At 41.4% G+C, this 24,865-nt stretch overlaps 2 protein-coding genes across 2 annotated transcripts; both read right to left on the bottom strand.

The window, feature by feature from the left end:
• Nucleotides 1-9,231: 9,231 nt before the first annotated feature.
• On the bottom strand, nt 9,232-13,599 carry LOC112271892. Its single transcript, XM_024462110.1, has 8 exons — nt 13,270-13,599; nt 13,009-13,158; nt 12,772-12,918; nt 12,526-12,674; nt 12,016-12,116; nt 11,390-11,460; nt 9,764-9,884; nt 9,232-9,667 (listed from the first exon to the last, which is right to left on the bottom strand). Exons 2-8 carry the CDS (start codon nt 13,016-13,018, stop codon nt 9,550-9,552), a joined length of 717 nt encoding a protein of 238 aa, XP_024317878.1. The 5' UTR covers nt 13,019-13,158; nt 13,270-13,599; the 3' UTR covers nt 9,232-9,549.
• A 4,581-nt stretch (nt 13,600-18,180) lies between these two features.
• On the bottom strand, nt 18,181-23,046 carry LOC100834213 (cysteine-rich receptor-like protein kinase 2). Its single transcript, XM_010236533.3, has 7 exons — nt 22,106-23,046; nt 21,211-21,336; nt 20,207-20,334; nt 19,835-20,048; nt 19,364-19,595; nt 19,142-19,292; nt 18,181-18,706 (listed from the first exon to the last, which is right to left on the bottom strand). Exons 1-7 carry the CDS (start codon nt 22,881-22,883, stop codon nt 18,395-18,397), a joined length of 1,941 nt encoding a protein of 646 aa, XP_010234835.1. The 5' UTR covers nt 22,884-23,046; the 3' UTR covers nt 18,181-18,394.
• Nucleotides 23,047-24,865: the final 1,819 nt, after the last annotated feature.

The following is a 24,865-nucleotide window of genomic DNA, read 5'->3' as shown; positions in this document are numbered from 1 at the left end:
TGTATAAGACACTAATTTTTAAGACATGGTTATGGCCTACCTCTTCTAAAGCACACGAAGTACAAAAACAGAAGACACAAAAAAAACCTGTCTCCTGATGGGCATAAAACAGCTGTTTCCAACTGTTTTTAACCACATCCTGGAATTGTGAAGGCAAAGGAAGACAACCTTTATCCCACAAGAAGTATGCAACACAAATTAGTTGTTATCTGTCGAGAAAAGTATTACTAAATAATGCATCTGAAGAGGCAAAACATAGTATATTTGTGTTGCATAAGTGATTGGAGTCTTCCAACATTTCTACACTCATTCTAAGCAGGTACATTTGTCATTGTACTTGTCTGAATTATGATGGCAGCCTGTCTTTTGCATGCGTGCAGGGACATTATCAAGCTGTTTGCTTGCATGAAGGGTCGATTTATCTTTGTATCTTCTTTGAAGATAAAATACTGCAAAAATCAGACGTCTCCTAAAAAATAAACTCAAGATGCAAAAACGCTCTTTCTCTCATAGCTTAAGAAATGTAAAATTCAAAATGCTAATATGACTTAACCAATTCGACCCAACTAAGTCACAAAGCATGTAGGAACTATGAAGTAGCAGCAACAAACTAAACTCTGAAAAGAAACAGCTATTTTTTAGAAATTGGAAGCTTTATTACCTCCGGCCTCTGCATCTAGGATGCATACGGCCTAAAGTCTTACATTATTTGTGACAATTTGTAAACACATGACACCATCAAAAAGTGTGACAAGCCACATATGAAACCGCTCTACATACTAAGTAACCTAGAGCTAGCACGCCACCCAAACCGGGACATAAACTTCCTGGTGATTCACTCTAGTCGCTTGGCGCCAGACTCCATCGGTTCCTTGTGCTGCACCTTCTGTAACAACGCCCATAATCGGCAGCCAATTTGTACATAAGAGCAACACCTGCATACAAGAATGCACTTTTTTCCTATCAAAAACAATGTCATTACGGCATAACCAAATGGATCAAAAAACTGCCGCGGCCCCTACTAAAATGAGGGCATGTAAATTCTTGTCCACCCCCCACAACCAAGGACCAAAAATATGAGCTATATTGTTCGGAGGTAAAATGTTAAAAGCCACCTGGGCTGCTCTCCAAGCAACCTTCGCCATCGCACAATCAAAAAAGAGGTGCTAGATAGACTCAAGTTCGAAGCAGAAAACGCAACGGGTATCTCCTTGTCATCTACGCTTAGTCAAGTTGTCCTTTGTTAGAATAACTCCTCGACAAAGAAACCAAAGAAACACTTTAATTTTGAGTGGTAGCTTTAAGCGCCAAAGCAATTTTGACCTAAAGTGGACCCGTGTGTCCATAAGCCTTGAGTACATCGATTTAACGGAAAAGATCCCGGAGGGCAGGAGGCTCCATCGAAAGGAGTCTTGCTCGGTCGATAGTATGACAACCATTTTCTTAAGCTTCGACACTTACCATATCGTAGGATGCCTTAAGTCTGCAACTTTTAGTTTACTCCTTTATATGTTCCACATAATTGATAATACTGTGAGCATCTCAGCTAAGCTCCATCAGAATAACAGTGCCCCTGGACCCAGCTTGGTCACCCAAATTATTGAACACTAAAATGCGCAGATCTTTCTATGCCACATGAGGATGAGAACGTCAGAAACACATGTTGAGAATCTGCATTGTCAGCAATTGCAAAATATGTATGTAAGCTAAGACACATCCCGTACCAGAGACTAGTACTATATCACCTCAAGTCGTATTTACAAATATAAAAGATAAGCCGCCTAAAGACCTGTCCTAATCTGCTTCAGTTTAAGTAATTTAAGTTCAACATCACATGCAAATCATTCATCTTTCTGCAAGCATAAGCACTTCTAGATGTGTTGTAATCTGACATTGAAATTTTATCTCAATATGAAAAGTTGACAGAAAACGTAGGTGCAGTTTAGTGAGAGAGATCAAACAATTGCATGGAACAGCCACTTGATCGCCCATTAACAGGTCATAGCGACCAGCACCTCATCAGCAGCACCTATCATTTTGGTCTGCATATGCTTCCAGTTTAACTTATTTCTAGTTCTTATAAGCACTACCTCAGCATTCCAATATACTCGTCACTATGGCGGTAACTGACATCTGAGTGTTGGGATTGATATAGACCCTATAGAAGTAAATATTACCAGTTCACTTGCAGACAGCTAATTGTGTCAGTCAGTTAATTTCCCTGTTATAAAGCAAACGTGCTCTTTAAAAATCATAATGTGTTTACCCGCAAAAAACTTTTGCTTTCTTTTCTTTCCTTTGGTTTTTGTCTTTTTGGGTGTACATAAATTGAATTTGAACTCTGTAACAAGATGATGCGTGTTGTATCTATGTGATAATCGTTATCAGCATTTTCATGACTTCTATGGAGATAAATGCTGAATGTGGGAGTACCCAGAGCACTCTATGCACGGGAGTTGGGATACTTCCTCGGTCACTTTCTGTTTTGAGACCACATGACCCACAGCTGTGATTCATTCAGATTCTGAAAATTGTTGCCCATCTTTCAGGTTTGGACTGCAACAGTAATCACTTGGAGAGATGCCAGACTTCAGAGTGCTTGCTGTTGAGAATAATTATTTATGATCGATTAGGATTAATTATTAGTTAATTAATAGTTAATTAGGCAGTTAGTGTTGTAACTGTTCGTGTCCCAATTTTGGGAAACTTGGGACGCGAATGCCCAAAACTTGGGACACCAATGCATGTATTCGTGTCCCTTCCCCTTGTATAAATATAATCATCAATCAATGAAACAAGACACAGATTTCATTCATAACACGTTATCAGCCACGTTAGTTCTACAATCACAGAAAAGAGAAGAAGGAGAGGAACATGGCGATCTACGATCTGCCTCTTGTTTTTGTTGCTCTTCTTGAGTTTTTCGGCCATGGAGGATACTGCCGGGGTGCTTACCGTGGACGCCGGCCCCGCCTAACTCGTCGCCGGTGGGCTCCTCGCCGCCACTGGCCACCACGCCGCCGACCCCACGCGGGTGGCCGCCGCCCACGCCCAGGCCGCAGGGCTATTGTCACGGCAACCGGTGACGGCCCGAGTGCGGCTGCACCGGCCTCCTCGCCGTCGGCCACCGCGCCGTCACCAACTGCGCTGCCGGCCTCCCCGGAATACACTCCTTCCATGGAGTGGATGATGGCCGGACCGGCGGCGCCGCCCCTGCTCGGAGACGACGATGACTTCGTGCTCGCCCTTGCACCGCCTCCGCCGCTGTTGTAATGCCCCATCCACGGATTCGGGCCGTGCCCGGCGAGGGACGGCACGGCGCCGCCACCTCCGTCGTCTACTCCACCCGCATCGGCCGCCGAAGCCCCCGCGCCTCCGACCGCCGACCTCGCCCCACCGGCCAACAACGACGACAACTCCGGCGAAGTGCTAGACGAGGTGCACCCGCCAGCCCGGCGCCTCCACCGGAAGTTCGCGGCTGCCATGGCCGCCAACCGCGCCGGTCCGGCCGTCAGCGGGTGGGACCCGAAGGCCCTCGGCCTCTCCTCCTCCAACGAGGGGGGGCCTCCATCCCTCTAACCGCGCCGGCGACGTGGTGGAGGGGAAGCAGCGGCGGCAGCGGCATAACGGCGGCGACGACGGGACGACGACGGCGGCGGGATGGGCGGGGGAACCCTAGCCCTAACTGCCGTCCCCCCACCCCCTTTATACCCACCCGCCCGCGCCCCTCGGCCCGACCTGGGCCGGCCGAAAGGCCGCCGAGGCCCACGACCCTGCGCCCCCCTCCCCCCTGGCAAACGCCATTTTGCAGAAAAGCCCAAAGTTTTTGGCTATTTGCGATTTGGTCCATGTATCTATTTAACAGTAGTATTTTTACATACTTATAGGTCCCTGCACTTATATTTATTTAGATTTCAGTGGTTTTAGGGTAGATTCCTATCAAAAGACATATTCCTATGTAAATGTCAATCTAAATATTGTCGTGTTCAATGTGTTTGTATAATATACATCCCCTATTACATGTGATATTTACACCTTGCAATTGAGATCTTTATTTCTTGCATATTTGAGAGTTTTGCTTCAAGGATTAAGTCCCAAAATGGCATCAAAAAATGCCCAAATTAGACTTGATTCAAGAAAAATCTCCATTAGTGATAAGAAAAATTATCACCATGTGACTATCTCAATTTAATATATGTGAAACACAAGGTACTATAAACTTTCAATAACGGTAAAATGCTAAATGGTGTTGAATGTTCCGTGGGAACATACACCTTATTGAAAGTAGCGAATTATTTCACGTAGTGCTGAGAGGTCTACATTGTGTCGAATACACAAAATGACTACCTTCAACGTGCTCTTCCAATATTAAATTAAAAAATAACACAAAAGGTGCTATAGTCTTTCAATAACGGTAAAATGCTAAATTGCGCTGAATGTTCCGTGGGAACATACACCTTATTGAAAGCAACGAATTTTTCGCATAGAGCTGAGAGATCTACACCAATAACCGGTGATTATCTTCAAAGTGTTATCTGAGGTCTACACTATATGAATTTAACATTGATTAAATTACATGCATTTTATTGCAATTTAATTACAAGAATGACCATAATATTTTGGTTTTACCTACTAGTAATTGACAAAATCCATGGTTTTTAAACCCCATGTAGGACAAAATGACAGGGAAAGAGTTTAAGGAACTCGCCCTCGACAATTCTAAAGAAGCTGGTTGTTCGCATGGTATCAAGGAGGAACCATGCAACAACCCGACAATCCGATCGTCTGAGGATCTAATGAGCACGGAGAACATGATCATTGAATTCACTTACAATGATATGTTTGGAGACCTAAATTATTTCACCTATCTCCAAAATAGATTTTATCTATATTTACGTTCCTAAGTATTGTTGTAAATAAATTATAGTGACCGTTGTCATCTATATTGTAATATTACATTATTGTATCAGCACTTTGGTACCTACATATTTGACATATGTATTGTAAATAACGATATTGTATTATCAATTTAATACATAAATAAATTTGTATGTATTCTATATATCTATTAAGAATGATATCCTTTTCCATATATAGTTTTCTACCGGAGTCAATCCAAAATGGATGAAGAACTTTGCCTTGTGGACAGCGCCACCACAAACACTATACCTAGAGAAACAAAATATTTTCAAACCCTTACTAAAACGCGAGGGAATATTTTGACAATCGCTGGACGCGATACATTAATTGTTGGCTCTGGACGTGCCATGATTACACTTCCTATGGGTACACAAGTAATAATCGAGGACGCTTTATTGTATCCCGATTCAACTCGTACCCTAATAAGTTATAGGGATATCCGTCAAAATGGGATTCATATTTAAATGCTCGATGACAACAATGAGGAATTTCTCCTATTTACAAAAAGTAACGGATATTGCAAACAAATTCTTGAAAAATTTCCTTCTTTATCGTTCGGATTGTACTATACATACATAAAACATGTAGCCCATGTTGCGTATAAAATAATTTTTCAGAATGTCAATACATTCCAGACTTGGCATGATCGTCTTGGTCACCTCGGTATCGGGATGATACGGAAAATTATTAATAATTCTGTTGGTCATAATCTTAATAAAGCAAAATTCCAAAAATCTCAGGATTTTCTATGCACAGCATGTGCACAAGGCAAGCTCATTTTAAGACCTTCTTATCTTAAAATACAAGGGGAACCACTCCAGTTCCTTGAACGAATTGAAGGTGATATTTGTGGTCCTATCCAACCATTATCTGGACCTTTTAGGTATTTCATGGTATTAATCGACGCATCCACAAGATGGTCTAATGTGTGTCTACTTTCCACACGTAACCATGGATTCGCAAAGATAATGAGCCAACTAATTGAACTAAAAGCTAATTATCAGAACATCGAATTAAAACAAATCGAATGGACAATGCCGCTGAATTCTCCTCACGCGCCTTCAATGATTATTGCATGGCATTAGGAATCGAAGTTCAGCACTCAGTCCCATATGTCCACACACAAAATGGTTTGGCTGAATCTGTTATTAAGAGAATTAAATTTATTGCAAGACCTTTATTACAGAATTGTATTTTACCAACAACTTGTTGGGGTCATGTGGTTATACATACCGCTGATTTAATTCAACTGCGACCAAGTATTTCCCATCTGCGAAAATTCGGTTGCGCTACATACGTACCGATCTCACCACCACAACGTACATCAATGGGACCACATAGAAAATTGGGGATCTATGTCGGGTACAAATCAGCATCAATTATCAAGTACCTAGAACCTCTCACAGGGGATCTATTCACTGCCCGGTATGCTGATTGTATTTTTAATGAGGATCATTTCCCGGCATTAGGGGAGAATTAAAGTACCAAAAACAAGAATGCCAGGAAATCAATTGGAATGTCCAAGGCATTTCCGCCTCAGATCTACGTACTTAAGAAACTGAACAACAGGTTCAGAAAATTATAAATTTGCAACATATTGCAAACAATCTACCAAACGCATTTGTTGATTACAAAGGTTACTAAATCCTATAATCCTGCACAGAACGTACCCGAAAGAGTGTAGGTACCTATAAAAACTACTCAACCTCCTGCACCTACCTTTCAAAGGAAGAGGGGGAGAGGTATGACAACTAAAAAGGATCTAGCTTTAAGCAAGGAACAAAAGGAACAAACAAAGGAGCCGCGGCAAAGAAAATAGAAGAATAAACCTTCTGAACCTCCTTCAACAACAACAAATGTGAGTCAACATTTGATTGACCGAGATCAATTGGATAATATACACCCAGTGGATAAACAACATCCACAACCCAGCTCAATAATGCACTCAATTACTGATGTTGGGACATCGGAAAACCTGGAGTTAACCGCAAAGGAAAATCGCGAACAGTCACCAAAGATAAACGAAATTTCCACAAATTACTTTGACACTGGATCAATATACAATAGAAAGACTACGTTTGTCGACACTTATTTCTCAACTAAGATTGCAAACAACCTTCTAAATGATCATGATCCAAAGACCATAGCTGAGTGTGAAAACGCTCCGACTGGCCTAAATGGAAGGATGCAATTCAAGTAGAAATAGCCTCGCTCAATAAAAGGAAGGTATTTACAGAAGTAATACCTACACCTCCAAATGTTTTCCCGGTGGGATTCAAATGGGTTTTTGTCCAAAAAAGGAACGAAAACAATGAGGTGGTGAGATATAAAGCGAGACTAGTAGCACAAGGGTTCATGCAGAGACCCGGCATTGATTTCAATGAAACATATTCTCCGGTTATGAGTGGAATTACTTTCCGATATTTAATCTCATTGTATATTGAAAATCGTCTATCTATGGAGTTGATGGATGTCGTGACTGCATATCTTTACGGGTCATTAGATTCGGACATTTACATGAAGGTTCCCGATGGAATCCAAATTCTGAATACTAACGCAAGACGCAACATGTACTGTGTAAAGTTGAATAAATCTTTGTACGGTTTAAAACAATCGGATAGAATGTGCTATAACCGACTAAGTGAGTTTCTCATTAAAATGGGTTACTCTAACAATGATGACTGCCCATGTGTATTCATCAAGAAATCCAAAACATGATTTTGCATTATCTCTGTATATGTTGATGATTTAAACATCATTGGCAACAAACAGGATATAGATGAAGCTTGTAATCATTTAATGACGGAATTTGAAATGAAAGATTTGGGTAAAACCAAGTTCTGCTTAGGTTTACAACTTGAGCACCTTCCTTCGGGAATATTGGTTCATCAAGTTACATATATCCAGAAAATCTTGGAGAAATTTAACATGGACAAATCCTATCCATGCAAAACACCTATGGTAGTTCGATCTCTAGACGTAGAGAAAGATCCATTCAGACCAAAAGATGATGGAGAGGAAATTTTGGGATTTGAATTCCCATATCTTAGTGCCATTGGAGCATTAATGTACTTAGCAAATTGCACCTGGCCGGATATTACATTTGCGGTAAATTTACTAGCTAGACACAGCGCAGCTCCAACAAAACGCCATTGGGTAGGAGTCAAGCAAGTTTTTCGCTACCTACAAGACACTAAAGATTTAGGTCTATATTTACAAAAGAAAAACCAAGACTCTGAATTAATCGGATACACTGATGCTGTCTATTTATCTAATCCCCACAATGCCAGATCCCAGACCGGTTTCGTGTTCCTATACAGTGGGACAACCATATCGTGGAAGTCTTCTAAACAGACCCTAGTGGCTACATCCACAAATCATTCGGAAATAATAGCCTTATGCGAAGCATCTCGTGAAAGTGTATGGCTACGCAGAATGGTTAACCACATACAACAATCATGTGGTATTGGTTCGATTGAATCACCAACAATTATCTATGAGGATAATTCTGCTTGTGTTACTCAGATGCAAACAGGTTATATAAAAAGCAATATAACTAAACATATTGCACCTAAATTATTCTATCCTCATGAATTACAACAAAATGGGAAGATAAATATCTTGCAAACCAAATCATGTGATAACCTCGCAGATTTGTTCACTAAGTCCTTACCCAACTTCACATTTCAGAAATGTGTATATGGGATTGGTATGCGACGACTTAAAACTTTGCAAGCATTAGGGGAAGTATTCACCTGATTTTAACCTGTTCATAACATCATATTGCACTCTTTTCCTATTATGAGGTTTACTCACTAGTTTCTCATAAAAGCTTTTTAATGAGACAATATTAACATAAGATTATATGTCATATTTTCTATTTTCCCCACCGGGGTCTTTGTAGATAATATACAAGACATATTTATTGTTCACATAATTCGACATGACTTATCAAGAGACTGTATTCAAAATATGTTATACCATTTTTCTCCTTATTTTTCCCATTGGGTTTTTAAAAAGAGTTTTCATAACATATCGATATTATTATTATTTCCTCAGTATTTTTTCCACATGGTTTTTGGAGGAAATTACAAGATTAAAAGATTCCATGATGATTCAAGAATATACAAATCAACCGAGCAAATTGATCAGGAGGAGTGTTTATTTATGATCAATTAGGATTAATTATTAGTTAATTAATAGTTAATTTTAGGCAGTAAGTGTTGTAACTGCTCGTGTCCCAATTTTGGGAAAATTGGGACGCGAATGCCCAAAACTTGACCCTTCCCCTTGTATAAATATAATCATCAATCAATGAAACAAAACACAGATTTCATTCATAACACTTAGCATCACAAATCTGATGCCAGGCAAGTATCATGCTATGCGCTTTTACAACTCTTGTGCACGTGTGTTAGAAATTAATTACTCCTAGCTTCTTAGCGAACAAAACAACTTCAACCAAGTGCAAATTCTTAGCCATATATATTTTTCTGGAACTTCTGGAAAATATTGGCGTGTCAGGCAAGGCAATCCATTATCCAATTGACCACCCCCTTTTCGTTGTTCTAGCCTCTGTTCCTCCAAAGCACTGCCAGAGGCCTTCCCGCTCAGCTTATTCTCAGATTCTCACCTCCAACGGGGACTTGTACAGTAAGCTGATGACACGGTCCTCATTATGCAGGTTCCTTTCGCTAGCTTGTCTGCCTCAAAGAGCTTCTTGGAAACCTTTCGCCAATCCACCAGCCTTCGTGTCAACCATCAGAAATCAGGCATGCTTCCTATCAACGGTAGCAATGATCGAATGGAGTCCAGACTCTTCAGCTACAAGGTTGGATCATACCTCTTCACCTGCCTTGCCACCTTGGTGTCCATATGTGTCCCTCTTGTCCTAGAATCAGAGTTTTCACCAATGATGGATAGAACCAAACGCCATCTAGCTTCGTCTCTGCATAGGACCTGATCTGCAAGCCACAAGACAAAGGCGTGCCTCTCTCTACATAATGATGCATTACTGGTCAAGTTTCTTCATACGTTCTACAACAAAGTAGACGCTCCTGGCTCAACCTCATATGGCGCCATTCCACCAAGTCCCTAACAACATCCCCGGTACTGCCATGAGGGTCAGTCCCTTCTTGTGGCAAGATCGTGATGGTATGTTATTTCAATGTTCCTTTAGCCCCAGTTCCTGGCACTACCTCGGTACCTTGGAATTAGCCGGCAACCTTCTCACGATATAGAGCATCCCATTTGTATTTTTGACGAAAAACAGCAGCGCTGTTATTCATTAATTAAGGAATAGTATAATACAGAACAGAACAAAAGGTGAGGCTATACAGGAGAAGAGGGCAACGAACAAACAACTAAAAGGGAAGAGTAAAACAGCAGCAGGCAGCTCAGGTGGCCGACAAATCTGGAACCAGAAGCGCATAGAGCATCCCATTTGCTCTGGACACACTGCCTTCTTCAAACCCTTTTCCTTGTAAGTTTTCATCACCGTGGCATGACACATATGGGAGAAAGGAATGCTAAGATCTTTTGAGAATCTATCACCTAGCTTTTAATCCCAGAAGACTCTATTTAAGAAGCATCTGCTCCCGCAATCAGATAGATTTAGGGGTGAGTCTAAGACTTCCTACTTATCTGGATAGATTCTCTCTCCTAATTATGTAGTAGTAGGATCTTTCAGGGTATTTACCTTCTACATCCTAACCCCTCGTGCTTAATACACACAACAATATATATGCTCTTCTCTTGTTAACTATTAATAATATTATTATCATATAACGGTGGGGTCTCCAGTCCTCTGTCCAAAATATAACATACAGGTATATAGCAACAGGCTATTTAATATATTTGAATGCCCTACAACACAGACTGTACATAAGGCATAACAGATCTGAAACACAACGGTCAAAACATGTCTAAGCTTAACCGTAACCAAGACAACTTACCTCAACAACCTAGTATAAGAAACAAAGAAAGCAATAGGTTATTAATTTATTGTGGTTGTCACTATCCTTTTTTCCTAGAACTATTAAGGGTCTGTCTACCAGGCAGTCGCCTAGTTTTGCAACAGAAATCAGTCGCCTGAATTTTGATCTTCTTCCAGTCGCCTGATTTTGGCTGTTAAAAGCAGTTGCCTGAAAATTTTGACAAAACCGATCAACATGTACTATTTGGAGGCGAACTGGCCAAACATTCAAAAAGCAGGCAGTTTTGGTGCTTTTGTGCCCTAAGTCAAGCCCACTGGGTGCATTCTGGCCCAAGCAGAAGCAAAAAAAAGGCCCACACATAGCTAGCCCGTCAAAAAAAGACCCCACGCAGCACAAAACCACCGCTAACACACCCCAGGACAGATCAGCGGCGTGCGGATCCCCAGAAACTCACCTGGCGGCGAGGGGGGGTGACTGGATAAAAAGATCACGGCGACCGGGGGGCACAAAATCGGCGGGACATGGAACCTAACCTCCGATCTTCAAGGTATGTCCCTTTGTTGTTCTTCTTGCCCGAATCCCCTTCTTCTTCTCTGGAAGCTGCCTGCATGCAAGATGACGTTATGTCATTATCACAGTGCAAAAAAAAGTGAAAAGGGTATGGGTCAACTGTCGAATTGCTGCTTGCTAAACACCCTGAATCATGCTAAATCATGTCTTATTGGGCTGCAATTTCACTCTTTCAACCGCTAGAAACCAAGAAACACCCTGAATTGCGCTGTTGTACACAGATAATTGCAGAAAAGTGAACCAAGAAACTGTATGTTGTTTTTACTGAAATTACAGAACAGTTCATTACATTTGACCTGTGAAAATTTTGGTTGCATGCTATCAAATGAGGAAGCTCAACAACAGGTATGGTGTTTAAAAGCGAAAAATGAAGGACAATTGAACTGTGACTTGTACTGTATTAAGTTGATGACTGCATTTTGGTAACAAGCAAAATTAACAAAATTTGCAGATGACACTCTCTCAAGAAATGACATATACACAGATTATGCGAGAGCTGGCTCAAACAACTGTAAGTGTGGCTGTTGAAAAAAAATAGATGTAGGATAAAAATACAGAAACTTAGTTGTCTCTCAAAAATTTCAGGTACCTGCTGCTGCGGGAGACGCCCGGGAGATTGGTGGGTTTATGCACCTCCTTACTGCTCCATATGACCAGCTGGATTTGGGTGACGACACTTTCTCTGAATATCTTGATGATGTAAGTATAAACAAAATCAATAATAATTCATTGACATGGCACACAAAAACAAAAAACAATGATGTGAGAACAAAAACTCATAACAGTTACGTTTACTGTATCCTTTGCAGCACTCTTTTTACATGACAAGCGATCGACACATCAATGTTAGTGAAATGGAGCAAAATGAGCTTGAGGCAATGTACAACATGCAGAATGATATTGGTATGTCATCTAGTTTAGAAGAAGAGCGTGTTGAAGATCAATATGACTGGATTAAAAAAGATGATGCTCTTGGCCAGTCTAATGCAATGTCAGAAGGAATAGAAAGAGCATACGAAGTGAACTTGGGAGAAGAAAACTCAGAAACAAAGAGCGTGTTGAAAACTCAGAAGGAAACAATGAAGTAAAAGCACAGCACCTGCAGTTTTCTGCATGTTAGAATCAGGAGGGCTAGAGGTTGCAACTGCATGACCGTGGCACGTTGGCAGTGCAACATGACAATCATCAGAGGGGATAGGCACAAACCTCGAATGGTACTAATTTTCGGCAGTACCGCATCACAATGGCCTGTAAAAAAAAATAGAACTCAGATACATAGTAAAAAACAAATTTCAATTTGAATTACATCTATTCCAACAGTACCTAGGAAAAAAGGTCATAGTACCTGAGGTTTTAGAGTCAACAAGATCGGAATGCATATTCGTTGGCATTAAGCGACCATGTTCAGAAGTTTCGTGATCGTCGATGTTAGGGAGGGCATCATGCGCAGAAGCCAAAACAGCGCTAGTATTCGATTGAGAAAGAACAACATCTTGTACATCCATGCATGTCAAAAAACCCACAATTTATAATTCATACTAATGACAATTAAAAAGAGAATCAATTTCAGCACAAATAGTACCTTTGATCATACTTTCGTTACAGTTAAAATTCACACGCGTCGACTGCAGTTGTTCTGAACTCAGAGTTTCAAGTCGATCAGGTCCACGGATAGTGCCAGATTTATTGCTTTCATGGGGAAAAACTTCATTCACAAGATTCCGACATGTTCCTTTGAACGAATGATCAGGTAAAAAACAGAGTGAGAAAATTAACAATGCTCGCTAACATAAAAAGGATGAATTAACCCAACAAAACAATTAAGAAACCACACACAGAATACCTTGATTGCTTAATTGTTCCGTGTCAGAATTAACTACCAAAGTTTCAGCATCAGACGGTTCGTTTGGCAAATCATGTGCCCGTTCGGTGTCATAGGAATCTTCAATCTTTTCAGTTGCTTGAGAATCAACAGCAGCATCGGTGTCAATCGCTTCAAAATTTCTGTTGCAGTTTTGAACAGTTCCAGAAAATGCAGCCAGGTTTTGATTAACAACAGGGGACAGCTCTTTCCCACTTGAAGTAGACCCTTTCAGTTTATAACTAGCATCTCGAATACAGTTGAGCGCAGATAAGAAAACTGCCCCGCAGCATTCATGACATCGCGTCCAAGATTATTTTCAGATCTTTCAAACAGATTGCATATGTCTTGTACCACCTACAAAACACAAGAAAAATACTACTATATATCAGCCGTTAATGCAAAAAATAAAGGGATGACGGCTACATGAACTTAGAAAAAACAACGTTGAGTCATTACTTTATCATGTAGCGAATCGCGAAACAAATTCTCCAAAGAAGACTTAAAATGAGGCAGATATGAGCTGACACAAGTGGATTTGGAAGCAGAAGCATAACAAGTCCTGGATAAATCTCTCACCTTCGAAAAAGAAAAAGAACATCTATAAGCAAATCAGTTAGGAATGTTTTTTGAAAAAAGTCAAAAAAGATCACAAAATTGATGCAAAAAAGAACTACACATACATTCCGTAAGCCATACTCATGAGCACTCTTTTGGTCAAGGCGAGCGAAATCTTTGATAAGATCATGTTTCCAAACTAGAGTCCTAGGGAAAGAATTATCAAGTTTCACTTCGCCAAAATCGGCGAAATCCAGGTACTTGACCTGAAAACCAGAAATTAGGTCAGGGGAAAATATAAAAAGAGCCCTTCATAATGCTGCTAAAATAAAAACAAGGATAAAAAGGTTTAAGGAGAGTGAGACGTACTGCCGCGACATACATGCATCCCCCCAAAGTGAGATTTGACCTTGAAAACAAAGCTTTTGATTTACTCTTATCCTTTTGATATTTAATGACACTCTCAATAAACCACTTGTGACCAGATGATGCCCAATTGTAAATCCTCACATCATTGGCGATGAGCAACGAACCCAAGTACTTGACGCTGGGGTATGTACTTGAATTAGGACACAAAAAACTGGACAGAAAAACAACCATAAAGCAGATAAAATATTTATCATTTGCAAGATCATTGGTGAGGAGCATTTTGCCAAGCTGTTTGATGGTAGGAAGCTCAGAAAATCCCATTAGTGAGAGAAATTGCTCCTTTGCACCCTCAAAATCAACTTTCACATCGAAACCAGAATTTCCAAACCCAATAACGTCAGAAAAGGTGTCTGGCCCCAGATGAATAGTACCACTCTCAACAATAATGTCAGAACTCTCAGGCTGGATGTGATCATCTATCCATTGGGCAAAAGACCGAGGCACGCCAGAAGAATTGAGATGGAAAACAAAGGGGAACCCATAACCACAGATAATCTCTTTCTTGACAGATGGTATACTATTGATGATGTGAGACAACCAAGCCAAATTTCCCCTGTTAGTAGCCTTTTTATGATCAGGCACCTGGTTGGCTTCATGCCTCTTTTGCCTCTATCAAATAAACAACGTAAAAATAAAAAATAAAAAAGGGACACAGCAAAATTTAGTGGAAAAAAAAATCAAGCAAAGCAAAAAAAGAGGCGTGCTAACTTTCAAGTGGTGACATTGAGCATCACAACGTTTTCGCTTTTTACGAAAACAAGATTTGAGCTGCAAAAAAGGGAAAATATATATCACAAAAAAAAATCTGCAAGTCTTCAAGTTTTACTGATGCATGAACGAGGTCAAACAAAAATCAAAAGTTCCATTCCAGTGTGCTAATATTGTCAATTATCAAATCTATGTCTTTTTCATCACAAGAAGAATAACCATCCTGAAAAGAAAACAGATGCAAACAGGAAGCGCAAATTAAATGAAAAAACAAATGAATGAGACCACGGGGCAGAGGATCGCTTACAGCATCGGCAGCTGCTGGACCGCCAGCATTCGCAGCTCCATGCCAATTAGCAGGTGCAAAATCAGAGGACTCAGAAGGGGGATCTGAGCTTGATCCATCATCATCGGAGGCAGAGTCAATGTCAGGCATGATGCTCCTGCATCAAAAGAGACAAATTAACGAGAAGCAAAAACCGAAAACAATAAGTAACGAATGGCACAATTCAGGTTGACGTGCTTTCAAAAAATTCATACACTAAAGGTACCACCACCCCCCCCCCCCACCCCCCAGCCCAGACGGAGAAGGGATACGCAACATTGATCGACCAAAACATCACAAGCAGAATGAATTTGGACATATCCAAAAAATCACATGCAAAATGATTAAATCAAAAAAGGGCGCTAGCTGTCATCCAGGGGTGGAAAAGACCCCCCATGACACAACTGCACCTATACAACCACACACGCAATTGCCATTTTTCAGGTGGGTGTGCAGAAAAGCCAATTTAAATGGTGGAGTTACAAAAAAATCGCTACCTGTAATTCATCCCTATCGCTAGCTTGCAGTACCTAAAAAGCTGAACATAGTCTGCAAGTTGTTACAAATCAAAAAATGCAGAAAAAAAGCATCAGCTTAAGCGATCAAAAAACCTATCACTGCGCTTGTAACGATTAATCATCAGCTTAAGCAATCAAAAACCTATCAAAAAATTGCATGTATATGTTACGTTTTTCATAACGAGTTGCAGTTATAGAACACTAGATAATACTGGGGGATGTGATTTCCTCACGTTTGGAGCAATCGGGCTAAAAATGAGTTGTCATTGCTCATGAATTGCTATGCCCCAACAAACCAACACCAAAAAGTGTCATGACAGTACTGCTAACCCAACAAAAATGCCATCGGCAAGCAAGCTCAGCCCCTCCTAACCACCCCAGGGCAACTACCACACATCATCAAGTTGGATCCCCAAAAAACAGATCATCATTACAGTAGTACACCTCCCCGCTCTGTACCACACACAAACAATTCCTCTCAAAACATTTCCCCGCACGCCCTTGGAGATGCCACTGCAGAGCACGAAAGCCCCACGCGAGGGGGGGAATGGCGTCCTCCCGCGACGCATAAACCAAAAAATCATCGCAGCCGATGAGCAAACCTCAAAACAACGGACGATCTGCTGTAGCACATCAGGAAACGAGAACCCAGACCCTCACGAACAACTACGCCAGATCCACAGAGCAGCGAGCTCCTGCCCCCGCCCCCCTCCCGCTATTTCGCCGGGCAGGAAGCAAAACGAACCGCCGAGAACAGTGACACGGGCACAAAGAAGCTGGAAGAGAGGCGGGGAATAATAAGGTGGAGCTCACCGGACGGCGGCGGCACGGCCGGGACAGAGGACGGTGACGAGGAACTCAGAATCGCCTCAAGCCCCTCCCCGCCCGCCTCTCCTCTCTCCGTTTTCTCGATAGTTCCACCAGCTAACAGACAACTCGGCGCAGATTTCAAAAAAACAAAGCTGCGAGCGGTCGGACGAAACAACCAGACGCATCAAAGAAACACAGATCTCAAAGCAACGATCGGACGTGCAGCGCGTCGCCTGGTTTTCAAACAAAAACCAGGCGACTGGTGTATAGCAAAATCGAACTATTAATATCCAGTTAATAAGAGCCCAATGATGCGACAATTTATTGATAGTTTGATACAGTACAAGGGATTCCGTATGAGGGTTGGCAATCTGTTTACATCCAGCAACAATGTTAAAAACAAATACAGTTGATAAATTGTCTCCATCAAACAATGTGAAAACAATATATTGGTGTGCAACAACTTGGATGCTGCCATGTGATTACTATCTGGACGTTGTCTAGTGAGGTTGGCTTATGTGGCAAACACAAAGACAGGGGAAGCAGATAAGTAAACCAATCCATAGTGCTAAGACACTACCACATACTCCTACTTAACAGGATAAAATATGAAATAATCAGAGTATGAATTTCTTGATTCAACAGATAAAGCCACTGGTAGTGAGGCAAAAATAGACGGGTAATTATTTATCAACAAAAAGCTGATGTTCAGGAGTTACCCAGTGTTGAAAATTAATGATTACTTATGTGGCAGTATTGAAAAATTTCAACAGTTAGCCAATAGCACAAATCATCTGGAACCTTTTGGACAATCTCAAATATGCAAATAATCAATGCATGGAAAGGTTAGCAGCCCATGCGAGCCAACATAAACAATGTCTTGTTGTTTTCTAATCTTACCCTATCCTTCGGAGTTTGTATCACTACCTGTTGTCAGATTCACCCTAACTTATCAGATATAGTTTTGTTCCGTTGTGTCCAACGAAGTGCAGGGTCGTGTCGCCTCTGCCAATTGGATGCAGTTAGCTGGAGCTTCAAGTACTTTGAGACTATACAAATGAACTAAAGATTTATTAGGTTTATGAAAACTGAAAAAAATCCAGAAAATACCTTTGTGTAGGTTTGTAATCAAAGTCAAGACTTCCTGAAGGTGTTGGGCAAGGCTTGTACAAGTCGTCTTTACCATAAATGAAATTATGATACAAAGAGCCTGCCAGGCTGTCACTTGTCAGCACCATCTAATTAGGGGGTAGCTAAATTTTCTTGAACCACATGAAACGGTGCCTGTCCATGCACACACAAAAAAACAAGAGTGCCTGTCCCCAGAATGGATTTATTTCTGGTGTCTTATATTCAGTTGTATATGTTCCCCATTAAGATTTAGGTGAGTAGGTGAATAAATATACTATAGGGTTGTTTCACTATAGCAACTGCAACTCAGAACACAAAATTCAAATTCACAAATGACGAGCTTTGATATCAAAACATCGAGGTACATTTTTATGGCTAAAATGCAGACTAAAGCATACAACATGGGGCACAGAATGGTTTCGAATAGACCGTAGACCACGTCACATAAACACAATCTTGTAACATTCATAAATCATGAGTCATACAGTTACATGACCAAAAGAACTTTTTAAATAATTTACACTGCTCTCATATATAATGACAAGTAACATCTACAATATAGGTATAGAACTATAGTTACAAACATATCGCTATTACACAAGAAATATGCAGTCGTATGCAAAGCCTTTTACCTGGCCGAAAACTGTGAAAATGAAACAGTGGCCCTGGATGCAGAAGATGAACTGGAGGACGATGTTTCACCTCGCACTCTACTTGTTGCATCAATAAAAGTGGGTCTTGTGGGCTGTTTCTCTGGGGCATTTTTTGTCAACAGCAACACAACTACCTCTGACATCGTTGGCCTTGAAGCAACGGCTGACTGAGTGCAGAGAAGTGCTATCTCTATTATTCTTTTTATCTCTTCTGGCTTGTATTCTTCGGGATCTAATGATCCGTCCACCAAACTAATCAAGTTCTCATTTTCATATAGCTTCCATGCCTGTACAATCAACAGTCATAATTAAATGGTTACCTCAAGCTACCATTAAGTGCGTGCACATAAATAAACCCCAATATAGTCAATACTCATTACAAAATGGTCATATGAACTACCAAAAGCCTTTTCCTCAAATAGCAACGGAATACTGAAAGTATGTAATCCTGATCTAGATGAAGACCGATTCTGGAGTAACAATAACATCACGGCATGCTTACTTAGCGAGAATTTTCTCATTTACTTGTTAAATCTTCAATGGGTATAATGAAAACAAGAAAAAGCATTCTTATCACCAAATCAGGAAGAAGTGGAACTGTAGAGAAGTATACTTATGAGGACAAATTAAAGAATTGTGAAGTCATTATGGGGAATATGCAAGTCGTATGGGGTAACATATGGCACCAAGAGAAGCCAAGTTTTCAGAAGAACGATGTATACCGATTCAAGTAAGTACTGTGTTTCAGGCTCCAGCTTTGTATCATTGCTCTTCCGACCACTTATTATTTCCAAAATGACTACACCAAAGCTGTACGTGTCAACCTTCTCTGATAGTTGGCCATGGATTGCATATTCAGGAGCAGTGTAACCCCTGTTCAATAGTAAAATATAATCAAAAAATAAGTTATATGTCTAATGCAATATTTGAATGCTTAAACTTACAATGTTCCTGCAAATCTAGTGCTGAGATGACTATGATCTTCAGGTAGGAGTCTTGCCAAACCAAAATCAGCAATCTTAGGCTGAAAGTCATCATCAAGAAGAACATTGCTAGATTTAATGTCACGGTGTATGATACACACATGGAACTCCTCATGAAGATATGCAAGGCCACGAGCCATGCCAACAATGATGTTAAATCGTTGCTTCCAGTTAAGTATTCCGCGTCTATCACCTGTTATGCCAATCAACTGTGGTTTGTAAGATTAAAAAATAACGACTTCTCAAAATATAACATGGGGTTTAGTTTTAGTCTGGCAGTTGAGGTGTGAATATAAGATTCAGTTTAGATTCACAGGACCTTCTAGAGCAATCAAATGAGGAATATCAGATGCACGATACAGGATCTACTTCCACATATCCAAAGAGTACACAAAAGAGCCAAATAAAGGAGTAAGGACCAAAGGAACATACCAAAGAGGAACTTGTCAAGGCTACTGTTTGCCATGTATTCATAAACAAGCAGGCATTTGGGCCCCTTGCGAGAACAACCAAGAAGACGCACAAGATTTCGATGATGAACATTGCTAATCAACTTCACCTCACTTTCAAAATCAGCTTGGGCCCTGCTAGTTTCCATTACAGTCAACCTTTTTACTGCAACAGTTTTCCCATTTTTCAACAAGCCCTGTTACAAATGGACTCTTTGAAGAATCATTTTGTAATAAAATACAGTAAAAATTAACTTGGTGGTTTTGATGTTATTACTCTAATTTTTCCATTCTGTATAACTGCCTTTTGCCTGCAAATCTTCATGGAGGACTAAACATTTGATGATCATCATACCTTAAATACATCTCCAAAACCTCCTTCCCCAAGTTTACTTTCCTTACTAAAATTATTGGTTGCAGCCTTAAGATCGTGATAGTAAAAACTTGTTGGACCCTGTAGTTCTGTTGCTCCAAGTATATCACCTAAGAATATACAATGAGACAAGGAAACACAGAAGCAAAGAGAAAGTAGTTAATTTTTTCTTTTCCAATTAACTTTTTAGAAACAAATTAATAATATGCAAGATAGGGTAAAAACATAATTATGGAGCTAATTATACTTGCAAATACAAAACAAATGTGAATTGGTCATTACTAGACCCCAGCACATTAGTACATTATGACCTTGTTAAACTAGCCAAACCCTGGAGTTCCACGTTACTGTTCACAACCCGTGGACAAACACAGTCTCCCCTACTGATCAACACTTGATACTTGCTTGAAATAAAGAAAAGAAAAAGATACAATTCAAGATAAAAAAGGAGCATAAGACACACAAAAAATCTAGTCTTTTTTACGTCCGGTGCAAAAAAAAATTAGTGATCCAAAATTGCTTTATCCTTAACTTCTTTTTTACGAGTGCACAAAAGTGTGTGTATTTTCATGAAAATTTACAGGCATATAAAGGAGTCAACATTTTCTTGTGTCTTTTATTATTATTTTTATATTGGAAAGTACTCCCTTGTTCACAAAATGTAAGTCATATAAGTTTTGTCCTAAGTCAAACCTTCTTAAGTTTGACCAAGTTTATAGAAAAAAATATCAACATCTAATATTAATAGATCCATCATGAACTATGTTTTCACAGTTTATTTATTTGGTATTGTAGACGTTGATATTTTATTTTATAAACTTTGTCAAATTTTGACTTAGGGCAAAACATATATGACTGATATTTTCAGAAGTAGGGAGTTTCTTTTCTATATAGGAATCTTGACCGTGTTACTAAGATTACCCTGAAAAGTAGACAATAACCAAAGAGCTCAAGTCCAAGAAAATAGTGTACTTCACAACATTTACCTCTCTGGGGTTTCTGCAGCTTTCTCGACCGCCGGATCCACAATAAAGCTACTAACCCTACAAGCAGCAGGAAGGCTACACCTCCCAAAATTCCTCCTATAATGGCTCCTTTCTGGCTTGATTCCCCTGTATCAAAACATGGATTGTGAACTCTGAACTGAAGATGAGCTTTGAGCTGGAGAAATAAATTTCACTGACTTTATTTCTGTAACTTGTTACAGCAATACACTTGACATCAAACTTCAAGCAAAATGTTCCCTGTAGCAAATATACAGATCTTAACTTGCTGATGAAAGAGAGAACTTCAGAGTTCTCACCTGGTAGGCTGAAACATTGGGTTCTAAAATTCTAATGTACAAAAAATATAATCCAGAGCCCTAAACAGATGTCCTGACCTATTTTCACCAGCACTAGTGCACTACAGAACTACTAGTTGTCCATGACGTTTTAAACTTGATGCTTCTACAACCAAGATTTTCACATACAGTCCATCCCCATCAATATAGCAACATGTTTCTAATATTATTATTTTTACTTGGTTGAAAATGAAACATCCCCGCAACAAAAGCATAATCATTGGTTTCGAGAAGCGGGAAAATGATAAATCTTGCTAAATCGCTAACGTCCGGCTAATAGTTTAGGACAAAACTTCACTAATGAACTTCGACAAAGAGAAAGAAAGTTAAAGAGGATTTGCTACAGGAACGAGACTTTGCGAGCTAGTCAATAAATCAGTACCAGTCGTGCCAACAACAAACATGGGCACACATGGCCCCAATACAACAGAACGCTACAAAAACTTCTCAAAGCAACTAATGAAGCTAGCCTAGCTAGGTTAAAAATCCAAGGAAAAAATTTATGAATATAATACGATCCGCAGACGAAGTGAACTCACCTGAGCTCAAGTATGGCGTCAGGTCTACGGTTGCATTAGCTGGGAAGAACGGCTTATCGGAGTACCTCATGAAGCACCCAGCATCCACGGCGCGGCCGTCGGAATTGGGCGAGCACCCGTCAATGTTCCTCGAAGCCACCTCCAGGCACTGCGCACAACCGTCCGCCCCGACCGTCCGCACACACTGCGCCACCGCGTACACACCGCCGCCCGCGGCCGCCGCAGCGAACCCCGGGACGCGGGGCACAGCGGCCGCGAGGTTGCCGACCAGCGCTCGTACAGCGCCGTCGAAGCCGGCGGCGGCCACGGCGGAGCCGTTGCAGAGCTGCGTGTTGCCGGGGAGCGTGGCCTGGTCGAAGAAAGCCGCGCTCTCGTACCGTATGACGCAGCCGTCGAGGATGACGCGCCCGCCGTTAGCTGCACCACAGGCGGGGCGGAGGCGCGCCACGGCGGCGTCGAAGCAGGCGACGCAGTCCCTTCCGGCGATATACGGGCGGCACTGCGCCAGCGCGAAGGCCGGCGCGGAGGCGCGCGGCTCCGCTGCGGTGGCGAAGCCGCCATCACCTCCTCCACCGCCGGCGCCGGAGGAGAGGTTGGCGCGGAGTTCGGCGAAGGTGGAGTTGAGGGCGGCGAGGAAGGCAGCCGTGGGCGTAGCGTTGTACTGGCTGCACCCCAGGTTGAGCTGCGTAGCCTGCGGGTCGGCGACGGCGACCGGGAGAACAAAGGCCGCGGAGGCAAGGGCCAGCACTAGAGCCAGCAACAGCAGGAAGTGAGCCATGCGGTGGATCGGCACCGCCAGCGAACGGAATGGCACTATGGGAGGGAGCGGGGAGAGGAGCTGAGGAGATATCACCGCAGCCGCTGGGTTTTGGGACGTGGGCGGCGGGGCGGGCGCGTGTGGTATAGGGTGCCGTGACCGTGATGGGGATGGAAATTTTTTGGTTGAACTGCGAAGTCGGGAAGAGGTGATATCTTCTCGTTCGAGGTGGTACTGGCCTACTGGGACACATGTTGGCTCTGTGTGTTCATTTCTTAAACACCTTTTTTTTAGAAAACTAAACATTTTCTACTCCTATATCAATACTCACCTGCCCCCAACTGTTTGTTTTTTTTCATTTTGATTTGCCTTTCCTTGTCCTCTCCCTCTCAAACGTCATTCTGTAGTCTATGCCTTCGACGGCAGGTCGTCGTTGACTCGTCGTCTTCAATGCCATCGGGACCACGGCTTCGCATGCTCGTTGTCGTTGATCTTTCGTCTCTCAGGTTATTATTATCATCACGACCTGGTTTACTTTGATCCCCAACTTTAAATACATCAAAATTCAAACTACTCATCTTTTTTGAGCTTTTTTTATTTTGGTTCCTCTTTTCATCTCACGTACTTCCTCCGATTTTAAATTATTGTCGTTATTTTAGTCCAAATTTGAAATAGAATACGTACTTTTGTGTCTCTCGCCTGAGCCCTATCACCCCTCTGGTGTCATTGTTGTCAAAAGATTTATGGACTTGCCCCATTAAATTAATTCTTGGAAGTGATATTAGAATTTGGACTATATGCGGGCCTGACAAAACCCAAAATCTAATTAATTTCTGAAAATATCAAAAACCCACGTATGAAGTGGATGAAGAGAGTGAGAATAACTAGCGGTGACCGGTAGTGGTGACTGGTAGGATTTGTAGACATAATATAAAGGACGCTGGTATCATATTTATTATAGCAGGTGAACTATATTTGGTCAAAAAATAAAAAAGCAGGTGAACTATAAGGGATATCCCACGCGCTTTCCTCCTACGTGCTCGCCTCGCATCATCATGATGCGCTTTGTGGATCGAGTCAGTCGGGCGGTATACTAGGGTTCGCCTGCAGCTTGTTGCCTTACTTCTTAATTCGAGGAGAGTCGGGCGGCTGGTATACCAGTGTCCGCCTACAGTTTGTTGTCTTACTTCTTTGGCGGTTTGAGCTCGGGGATAGCAACAAGGGAGTTTGGCAAAGAAGATCCTAAGGTTTTTCTTTTTTATTTCCTTTGTGTTAGGGGTCTTTTTTGCAATTGTATCATGTTTGCGATCTCTTCGTGGATTTTCGGTCGTAGTTAGATACTCTCTCCTTCTATACTTACTCCGTCCAAAAAAAGATGTCTCAACTTTGATTAAATTTGAATGCATCTATACACTAAGTAATGTCTAAATACATCCAATTTTTAATAAAGTTAAGACATCTTTTGTTGGATGGAAGAAGTAATACATCCGAATCATGCAAGGGAAGGAGCATATTGCATCGTGTTGTTCGATGATGAAAATAAATAGACGGTTACTCCAGAAAAAATTAGAAAAATTGCATTCGGAACCAATGTAAACTTAGAGAGGCTGGGGGCTTCTTCCTTTTTGGAAAAAAAAAATGTAAACACATATTCTACCCAATCAAAAAAGGCATGACTGCACGAAGGCGTGTTTAATGGTCACTGCAGGAGTCTCTCGGAGAGCCTCGGTGTTCTAGGTACGTATCCAGGTATCCTCCATCACTGACCTGGAGTCTGGAGATACCGCCGCCGCCGGACCCGTACCTTGGCCACCACCGGGGAGGCGGGGACGAAGTCCAGTGTAATCACGTCATGGAGGACGCACGAGAAAGCAGTCACAACGACACGTCACACGCATGCATGATCGAACGAGGTAGCAAACTGAGCAATTGCTACTCGCATCAGGGGCGAAACAGGACCCAGCACCGCGTGCGCGGTATTAGGTGGTCAGTCTCCGCGATCA

The sequence above is a fragment of the Brachypodium distachyon genome, chromosome 3, assembly GCF_000005505.3.
Source record: "Brachypodium distachyon strain Bd21 chromosome 3, Brachypodium_distachyon_v3.0, whole genome shotgun sequence".
In the NCBI taxonomy this organism is placed as follows: Eukaryota; Viridiplantae; Streptophyta; class Magnoliopsida; order Poales; family Poaceae; genus Brachypodium; species Brachypodium distachyon.
This window is presented reverse-complemented; position numbering and strand designations above follow the sequence as displayed.